We start from the raw sequence: 10,705 nt of genomic DNA on the forward strand, positions 1-10,705 counted from the left end.
TTTAATAAAATTTAGACGAGACCACCAAAACTGGAAACAAGACAATTTATTCTACGATCTTGCAAGAAAGGGCATCAAATGCAGAAGCAAATGAGCAAATTAGAACTTAGGTTAGTGTACAGTTGAGCTGAGTGAGGGCATCTCTCCAGACTTCTAATTACCCAATCTCTCTTACTGTACCAGACCACTGAGGAGAAAGTGAGGTCTGCAGATGCTGGAGATCACAGCTGAAAATGTGTTGCTGGAAAAGCGCAGCAGGTCAGGCAGCATCCAGGGAACAGGAGAATCGACGTTTAGGGCATAAGCCCTTCCAGACCACTGCCCAGCTGCACTCCACCCTTATTACTTGCCCCTTCCCCAGGTTGGCAACCTTCCTTTCTGTAAATGCTGACACATACATTTATTTTGTCAAGATCTGGTTTCACATTTTGTATCAATTCTGCTGGTACATTCCATCCTCGGACATTTCATTAACTTGTATCGTTTTGTGTAGCTCAAGCATTTCGGTTATCTCAGCTTTTTGCTGAAAGCATAACTTTACAAAAAGAACTTTTTGTTATAGTAATTACACACCAAAGTTAGCATTTAATTAACCACAATTATACACTAAATTCACTAAAGTCCCTAAATACCTGCAGGGTTAATAGTTCTCTTGCTGTACCCCTTTTCTGTATGTTTTTTCTATATCTGCAAAAACATACTTTACCCATTTCTAACAATTCCCCCATTTCTTTTCTTAACCATTTGTTGTTTTTGCAATCTTATGTTTTGCCCTCTTTTCACCCTATGGTGTCGAGGTTCACAATCTAGTCATTTCTGCCCTTCTAAGTTTGTACCATTATTGGTTGTTGTCCTCCCAAAGACATTACCAGCTTAGTCATTATCCATTTTAACACATTAAACCCTATCAGTAAACCTACAATTATTAGTAGCACATAAATGCCTAAATTCACTAACCGTTTTCCCACCCGGTCAATCTCCAGTTACCCCATCCCCATCCTTCATCTTTTCGGAGTTCATCTTCAATTTGTCTTATATTGCTTATCTTTTTCTTTACTATTTCTGCCTTATCTTCCACTATGGAAGAGGTGTCTGGGATGAAGGTGCAGCATTCTTTACCAATCAGAGCACAGGTTCCCCCTTTTTCGGCCAAAAGATAGTCTAAAGCCATTCGATTCTGTAAAGCTGTCAGTCTTGTGGCAATCATTTCAGTGATTATGGCCGATATTTGGGATTGAGTTTCTCCCATCGCGTCGGTGGTATCATTAATTAAATTTTCAAGGGCAGCTGCTATTTCTGTATTTCCACCCCTGCCCTTGTAGTGCTGTAGTTTGGGAGTAGTGTCCACAGTAGACGGTCTCCTTCTGAGACCTCTCTGGTCTTGCGTCTTATCCCCCCTTCCTTTCTCAGGTTGGGCTCAAGCTTTTCTATTCGGAGGTGAGGGACTATATAAGCGAGGTAACAGCAGCCACTCCAACCTTTCTGGTTTTGGGGAAGTGTTTCGTCAACTTCATAACATGACACATTTGATCACACGAACATATTTTTCCCCGGGATGGATAGGCCTTCAGACCGCATACCCAATATGTTCCGTTTAATATTTGGGGAGTGGTCATGGCAGTGGCTTGACTGGTGTGGACACAAGATGATTTTCCTAGTTGGAAAGGTGCAGCATCATTCTGATTACAGAAACAGGTGGTATTTACTGCTCCTTTCGGTGGGGAAATTCTAAGACTATCAATAGTGCCCTGATGTTTTGGAGCTGGCCTTGGGAACCATCCCGCAAAGCTATATTTGCTTCTTTCAAACCTCCACTTTGTATTATTTGAACCCACATCAAATTATTGTACATCGTACACTTTTTTTAGTGAGCAATATTACTGAGGGGGGGATTCCAGATTCGCCATGGTGTGGGACCTCTGCACAGACCCAACAGTCGGCAAGTCCCTCTTGTTTAGCATAATTCTGGCACAGCGTAGTGAAGTGATTTTTCGCATTTCCTTGAATAGTTAGTACTACTAACGTTACAATACTATACCAGTATCGACCCATCTCTGAACTCTGCCTACTGTCCTGTCTTAACATTTTAGGTGTCACACAGCCCTTACAATCAATAACAATATGTATATCAGCAAACGTTAAAAGAGTCTTTTGTCTCCGTTCATTCTTTCTTTCTTAACTTTCAGAGGGTTGTCTGTAGGATGAGCGTGCCACTCCACCTTTGGGGCATTCACAGGACCTTTTACGCGAGTGTGATGACTCCACCCTTCTCAGCAGTCCGAATAGCAGTTTCACTAGTCAGGAGAGTTAGGAATGGTCCCTCCCAGCACGGGTGCAGTTTGGTATCTTTCCAGGTCTTGATCAGGACCCAATTACCCGGTTGTATTCGATGTACTGCAAACTTGAATGGCAGTGTCTGTACCAACAGGCCTTTATTCCTAAGAATAGACAAAGAAGAGCCGAGCGCCACAGTATAGTTCTTTAAAAACTTATCATTGAACTCTGACCAGCCGTTAGGCAGTCTTTCAGCCTCGATAATGCTTCCCTCTATCCTGTTTACTACAGTATATTCATTGTGCTTTTACCCTCAATCAGCCGGGAGGACCCATCGATAAACAACCGAGCTCCCGCATGCAACGGTACGTCTCTTAAGTTCATTCGCACTTTAGTCTGATATTCAGTAATATCAAGACAGTCATGTTCTGGATTTCCAGGGGCTACCCCCCTCTCTCCGCCACAGAAATGCAGCTGGATTCAAGCAACTGTCTGTGACTAACACAAGGTCATTCCGTTCTATTAAGATTGTCTCATATTTCAAGATCCTAGAGTCTGTGAACCATTGTCCTGCATTCTGATTTAAGAATTCTTTGCCTTTTACTCCAGAAACCTTGAGACCTTTGTTAGTTAATTTAACACCGCTAGGTCTAAAGCTTAGGGATGATCGTGCTGCTCCCGTATCCACTAAAAACACTGTTTCCTCTCCTTCAGGTCCCACCTTTAAATTTATCAAGGGTTCCCGGTGGGTCACAGGAGGAGGGAACCCCTGACTCCCCTAATGTTCATCAAAAATCATCAATGATACCGCTTCTCTTTGTCGTCCTAACCTTGGACATTGTCTATCGTAATTTCTTCAACTGCTGCAACCATTATTTTAGCTTTTTGTTTTTGTTTTTGTTTCTCCTCTTCCCTTTTCACATACACTTTCTGTGCCTCATATAACAGATCATCTATCTGTTTTTCACTCCAGCCTTCTAATTTCTGTAATTTCTTTTCTATGTCCGGCCATGATTTAGTCACAAATTGGACCTTTAAAAGTCCCTGTGCTACCGGATCATCGGGATTCATTCCCGAATATTTTCTAGTGGCTTATTTTAATCTCTGTAAAAAGGATGACAGGGCTTCCTCCTTTTCCTGTCTTACTTGAAAAGCTTTAAAAAACTTCTGAGATTTAGGTGCTGCTTCTTTAATACCCAAAATGACCATTTCTCATAAGTCCCTCATTTTTCCTCTATCATGTTCATCCATACCCTTCCAATGTGGGTCCACATTGGGGAATTTGTTTTTGGCTGGTATCACTCCCTCACCCACCGGATGTCTCTTTTCCATTCCCTCAGAGCAGCTCTTCTAATCATGCCCCTTTCTTCTCCTGACCGTACCTGATGTGGGGTGCTGACTACTAAGGCTCCCCTAAAAGTAAGTTTCCGACTCTCCTCTACCAATAAGGCTATTGCTACCACTGCCTGCACACACACTGGCCAGTAATGTAGCTTTCCATTCTTTAATTAACAATGAATTAATGCAGTCATGTTTTAAATTAACCATGAATCAATAAGACAGGTCACTGAGAATGTATGAAGGAATCCTGCCAATTAATATTGATTCAGGCTAACACAATTGAATTATTATAAATATTAATTATTAATTATATATTTTTGCTCAAGCACATTCATTTATAAGAACCTCAACAGATTCAATAGCACCTTTTGCAGTTAATTAAATCCCCAATTTGGTGGCAATATCTCATCATGAACGCAAAACTGATTCTTCGTGCCTCTCATCACAAAACTGTTGCCATAATCCAATTAACTTTTGTTTTTGTTCCCACTCCCTTGGGCTTAAAATTTAAGGATGACCTTGCTGCCCCCATATTGACTAGGAAAACTACGTCCTCTTTGTAAGGTGCCATCTTTAAATTTATCAAGGGTTCCTGGTGGGTACCCGGGGGCAGGAACTCCTGACACCCCTATTTTTCATCAAGGTTCATAAACGATACTGCCTTTACTTCCGTTTTCGGATCTGGACACTCTCTCTTAAAGTGACCTGTCTTTCCACAGTAATAACATCCCGCCTGTGGGGATTTCCACTTTGATCCTTCTTCCTGTCTACCAGACCCCTTAACATCTCCTCCCCGATCCTTTCTCCTCCCTTTTGTAACATCTCCTCACCCAATGTTTTGTTTAAACCTTGATTCTTTTAAAGAAATATTGCAATTTTTCTTGCTCCCTGTAATCTCAAATACAATTTATCAATTGATGCTTGCTTTTCTTTAAAGCCTGTTCCTAACTATACATTTTGGAATCTTACTTGTAAATATATATTTATATATTATAAATTCTTTTATTCAGTGTTTAATATTCAAAATGCAAAATGCACACAGTTCCCAACTCTGAAATCCACCACAATCACCCGGTTCCAGTCCCCTGATTCAAATCCAAAACTAGTCCTCCCAAGTAGTCCTGACCAGTCATTGCTCAATTGCAATGCTATAGATCGTGAAATAACCAGAGCTGCCTTAAAAGGATTTGTCTATTCAAGTTAAAACTTCAACTGTCCTCCATAAATCGCTTTTATGTAAGGATAAAAGGGATTAGTTAGAAACTGATAGTCAGGCAGTCATGACCTGTAAAAAGAACATTTTATTTCATAATCTTGCAAAATCCTTAACCTTAAAAGAAATCATGTTAAAATTTCCATAATAGAAATCAGATTCAAAACAATCCCGGATCTCAAGCTCCAGGGAACATTCAATCACCAACAAACAAATGTGCATTCACACTGAATCACAAAGGGTTAAACTTTCTACCAGCTGTACAGCTCTTTTCTCTCTCTCTCACACACACACACACACAGACACCATGTCTCACAGACACTTTGAGTTTCCCGCAACGACTCCTCTAGCTTTTGAATATTTTTCTGGTCGTCCACATAAGTTAGTTACAAAGTGCACCCTCAGTAGCCCTTCAGCTACTAGCCCTTCTGATACGAAGCATGATCTGATTCCTCCTGACTGTAAGGTTGTTTTTCATTGACATTTAATCTTTTTGTTTTTTATCCTTTCCTCCCGTCCGAGGATTGTACTTCCAATCTCTTAACATTTTTCCTAAAGGACTGTCCATTGGGATGTGGTCCTCGAACGTCCCTCTGATGTCCCCTTCTACATCTAAATTGCTATTCTTATTTCCCATTTTAATACTCGGCCGTTTTCTTTATATAATTTCAATTAACCTTTCTGAAGTTCGGTGTTACCTTCTTCCACACCCACTTCAGGGTCCTAATCTCCGCGTGGGGGTTTCCCTTCTTAATAACCGGTCTAAGGCTGGGTGATCGAATCAGTTAGACACCTTATTTGTTAGATTAACCTAGCCAATTAAAGACCTTTATTCTCTATTTTTTTAAGTTGCCAATTCCTCCCGTACTTCTCGTACGGAACCGACCACCAAGGTAATACTTAAAGGTCAATTTTCATACCTTGGTCTGTGCACATATGTTACTTGGTCGAATGCGCACCCCGTCCCGTGGCAATACCAGACAGCAAAATACGTTGTCAATCGAGGTCGCCCGAAATTTACCTTTATCCGGGTCTTATGTACACAAGAGTAACCTGACTGAACCACCACGTCTTACTGCCCTTCGCACCGCGGCGAAACAGCAAGTAATGCTGCAAATCCCGGCCGCCCGCGAATGTGGGTCTTACGTCCATAAGAGTTACCCGACCAAACCGCCGTGTCATAGTGCGCCTCGCTCGTGGCAAAGACTGACAACAAAACAAAACCCGCTGCCTACCCCAGTCACCCAGATAATACTTATTTAAGACCTTTTTCTTACCCGGGTCTTGTGCACAAGAGTTACCCGACCGACCCCGCTGCGTCGCGTCTGCCCATCCTGTCTCCAGGTTCTCCCAGTCCGGATCACGCTCGCCCAGAGCTGCCTCGGCAACAAGGGGAAACTAGAGATCGCCGAAATCAGCGAGGTGCACCTTCTCCGTTTCTCCAAGAATGCCGAGTGACCGGAGCTTGGGATCCCGGAACACGCCCTCAAATCTTTTAGAAACAAGTTTAATAAAATTTAGACGAGACCACCAAAACTGGAAACAAGACAATTTATTCTACGATCTTGCACGAAAGGGCATCAAATGCAGAAGCAAATGAGCAAATTAGCACTCAGGTTAGTGTACAGTTATACCCTTTGAGCTGAGTGAGGGCATGTCTCCAGACTCCTAATTACCCAATCTCTCTTACTGTACCAGACCACTGCCCAGCTGCGCTCCACCCTTATTACTTCCCCCTTCCCCAGGTTGGCAACCATCCTTTCTGTAAATGCTGACACATACATTTATTTTGTCAAGATCTGGTTTCACATTTTGTATCAATTCTGCTGGTACATTCCATCCTCGGACATTTCATTAACTTGTATCGTTTTGTGTAGCTCAAGCATTTCAGTTATCTCAGCTTTTTGCTGAAAGCATAATTTTACAAAAAGAATTTTTTGTTATAGTAATTACACACCAATGTTAGCATTTAATTAACCACAATTATACACTGAAAAGTCCCTAAATACCTGCAGGGTTAATAGTTCTCTTGCTGTACCCCTTTTCTGTATGCTTTTTCTACATCTGCAAAAACAACACTTTACCCCATTTCGAACAGTTTTGAGCAAAAAGGCTAGGGGAATGGTTGAGGGTGAGTTACCCTTTGGAGGGTCGGTGTGGACTCGTTGCGCCGAGTGGCCTGCTTCTACACTGGGGATTCTCTGAAGGGAAGGAATTTCTGCAAACTGTGCAGGGCAGCACAGGCGGAGTGCGGGGTCCCGCTTCCGGCCGAGCCCCGCATCTCGTCCCGCCCCTTTCTCTTGCCCCGTCTCCCATACCCTCCCCCACCCCCGACCCATTGATGGCGTCACAATGCGCGGAAGTGGCCCTGTCAGTTTCAGAGTGAAACTCCCTCCCTCTGGAGGAATTGTTCATCCTGGGAAGGCGAGAGAGGGGAGGGGTGGAAATCTGTTCACTTGTAGCAGCTGGAGTGAATCCAGGGAGGGAGCAGATTCTGCAAACTCAGGTATGTGTCTTAATTACCTGGACGAGGAGGGATGGAAGGATGGGGTGGGGCTGTTTTCCCCAAAGTCTGAAGGGTGACATTACAGACATTTTATAGAATCCTGAGGGGCATGGATAGGGTCAATACTCAAGGTCTTTTCTTTCAGATGGGGGAGTCCAGAACGAGAGGGTAAGAGGTTTCCGGTAAGGCCGGGGTGGAGAGATGTAAAAGAGATCTTAGGGGAAACTTTTTTGGTGGAGAGGGTGGTGCAGTTATGGAATGAGCTGCCAGATGAGGTGGTGGGTTCTGGTACAATTCCAGCAGTTAAAAGGCACTTGGATGGGTGTATGAATACGAAGGGTTCAGTGGATCGGGGCCAAGTGATGGCAAATGCGACTGGAGTCATAGAGATGTACAGCACGGAAACAGATCCTTTGGTCCAACTCATTCTTGCCGAACAGATAGCCAACCCAATTTAGTCCCAGCTGTCAGCACCCGGCCCATATAGGGGCCAAGTGATGGCAAATGTGGCTAGATTAATGTAGGATATCTGGTCAGCTCGGACAAGTTGGGCCAAAGGGTCTGTTTCCGTGCTGTATGACTCTAATTATCTTTGGTGAAAGCAGAAGTGTGGTTGTGAAGACTGGGCTTTCAGAGCAGCTTTCAAAGATGTTTTGCCCTGACTGGGAGCAGAAGAGTTTCACTGACGTGTGTCGGTGTTAATGTCTTGATGTCTCAATTTGCTCCCACCTTCCTGGGGACGTTAACCATTTTGTTCCACAAATAGCTGCATTGCAGGTTACCCCATGAATTGACACACTTATGTTTGCTTCCCAGAATCAGACCTGCTCACTGTCAACTGTATCCCAGTGTTGTGGAGTTATCCAAAATGCAGAGAGATGTCAGTCTTGACGTTTTTGCTTTTCTGCCCCTTTAAGATTCTGAATCAGCACCTTCAGGGAATTAGTTAGAGTAGAGTGAGAACAGAGGGGAAGGGAGAGTGGGATGGTGCTTTCAACTTTGTGGAATAACAAAAGAAAAGAATATTCCACAGAAAGTAGAATTCCTTGTTCAGAATTTCTACCCTGCACTGACAGTGATGGCTTTTGTAATCTCTTTTTACAGAGCATTTGAAGATCTGAAGATGGAAGTTTCAAAATCAACAGATGAAGGCCTTATGCCCAAAATGTTGACTCTCCTGCTCCTCAGATGCTGCCTGACCTGCTGTGCTTTTCCAGCGCCACACTTTCTGACTCTCCAGTGTCTGCAGTCCTCACTTTGACAGTCACTCAATCCATCGGGATTGCAACGGTTTTCAACTATGATTCTGTGAGAAGGAGCAAAGCGTTTTGGTTCCTGTTTGAGTACGTTTTCAGCATCAGTGGGACTGGATGAGAGACCCTACCATTGCAGTGCACTGAGTGTGGAGCCTGAAGCGGTTATATGGCCTGGAAAGAGGAATTCACAGTGGGGAATAGGCTCTGCACACGTTTGTGTGTGGCTGAAGCTCCAGCCATGGAGAAACCAGAAGAATCTCGCCCCGTGGAGAAACCGTGGAAGTGTGGCGACTGCAAAAAAGGCTTCAGTTTCCCGTCTGCTCTGGAGACTCATCGGCACAGCCACACTGGGGAGAGGCGATTCCCCTGCCCTGTCTGTGGGAAGGGCTTCAGCGATTCCACCAACCTCCACACCCACCAGCGGGTCCACATGGGGGAGAGGCCCTTCAGCTGCCACAAGTGTGGGAAGGCCTTTTCCCAGGCCTCCAACCTCCAGACCCACCAGCGAGTCCACACAGGGGAGAGGCCCTTTAGCTGCCCTGAGTGTGGGAAGGCCTTTACCAATGCCTCCAACCTCCAGACCCACCGGCGAGTCCACACGGGGGAGAGGCCCTTCAGCTGCCTCGAGTGTGGGAAGGCCTTCAGCAATTCCTCCCACCTGCTGACCCACCGGCGGGTCCACACAGGGGAGAGGCCCTTCAGCTGCCTCGAGTGCGGGAAGGCCTTCAGGAATTCCTCCCACTTGCTGACCCACCAGCGGGTCCACACGGGGGAGAGGCCCTTCAGCTGCCCTGAATGTGGGAAGGCCTTCAGCAATTCCTCCCACCTGCGGAGCCACCAGTGGGTCCACACAGGGGAGAGACCCTTCAGCTGCCCCGAGTGTGGGAAGGCCTTCAGTAATTCCTCCCACCTGCTGAGGCACCAGCAGGTCCACACCGGGGAGAGGCCTTTCAGCTGCCCTGAATGCGGGAAGGCCTTCAGTAATTCCTCCACCCTGCTGAGGCACCAGCAGGTCCACACCGGGGAGAGGCCCTTCAGCTGCCCTGAGTGCGGGAAGGCCTTCACCAATTCTTCTAACCTGCTAGGCCACCAGCAGGTCCACACTGGGAAGAGGCTGTTCCCTTGCACAGAGTGTGGGAAGGCCTTCAGGTATTCTTCTCACTTGTTGACCCACTGGCGGGTCCACACCGGGGAGAGGCCCTTCAGCTGCCCCGAGTGTGGGAAGGCCTTCAGGCATTCCACTAACCTGCTGACCCACCGGCGGGTCCACACAGGGGAGAGGCCGTTCCCATGCCACGAGTGCGGGAAGGCCTTCAGCAATTCCTCTAACCTGCTGAGGCACCAGCGGGTCCACACGGGGGAGAGGCCCTTTCGCTGCCCCGAGTGCGGGAAGGCCTTCACCCGCTCCTCCTACCTGCGGAGCCACCAGCGAGTTCATGTGCCATCGCAGGGGGATTGAAGGAATGACGGCCAAGTGCCATTATCGACTGGACTATCAATCTGATTCCGGGGACTCCCGGGTTCGATTCCCACTGCAGCAGATGGTGGAATTGGAATTTAGTCAGAAATCTGGAGTTCAGAATCTAACGGTGAAACCATTGTTGGTGGAGTGGGGGTGGAAGAAAACTCCCACCTGATTCACGCAGTTCTTTTTTAGGGAGAGGATTCACTCAGTCGTCCCAGCTGCATCCTTTACCTGATCTGGCCTACACGTGACTCCAGATCCACAGCAGTATGATTGACTCTGCACTGTCTATCCAACTTACTTGGATACAGGATACGGGTTGAAAATGCTGAGTGAGGCAATAATTTCTCCAGGTTAAGAGTGTACCAAGGATCCAATTACAAAGGGCAACTTGGTGGTGACCGATAATGAAGAAAGTGAGGGGTTGGAGGGAGTGTGTGCACTTTGACTGTGAGCTGTTTTTAACACATTGCTACTTTTTCTATGCCTTTCTGCTGGGAGATTCTGAAGCTGTAACAAAGTTGGGTCGCAATAAAGATTACCTGAACTTCACGCCAAGTTCAGACTCTCATTGAAAACTTTGAATTGCAACCAGGTTTTTGTTTTAAAACTGCTCATTTCTTACAGGTGAAAGTGAGAACTGCTGATGC

General features: G+C 45.7%; 1 protein-coding gene and 1 pseudogene across 1 annotated transcript; one reads left to right on the plus strand and one right to left on the minus strand.

Moving 5' to 3' along the window:
- Positions 1 to 824: 824 nt before the first annotated feature.
- LOC148143380 (endogenous retrovirus group 3 member 1 Env polyprotein-like) lies at positions 825 to 2,052 on the minus strand (annotated as a pseudogene).
- Positions 2,053 to 8,756: 6,704 nt separating this feature from the next.
- Positions 8,757 to 10,091, plus strand: LOC148143381 (uncharacterized). The gene has a single exon (XM_087975184.1). The coding sequence runs from the start codon at positions 8,757 to 8,759 to the stop codon at positions 10,047 to 10,049; it is 1,293 nt and encodes a 430-aa protein (XP_087831310.1). The 3' UTR covers positions 10,050 to 10,091.
- Positions 10,092 to 10,705: the final 614 nt, after the last annotated feature.

This window comes from Chiloscyllium plagiosum, unplaced genomic scaffold (assembly GCF_037043375.1).
Source record: "Chiloscyllium plagiosum isolate Xiang-an unplaced genomic scaffold, Cpla_swu_hap1 HiC_scaffold_27, whole genome shotgun sequence".
Classification (NCBI taxonomy): Eukaryota; Metazoa; Chordata; class Chondrichthyes; order Orectolobiformes; family Hemiscylliidae; genus Chiloscyllium; species Chiloscyllium plagiosum.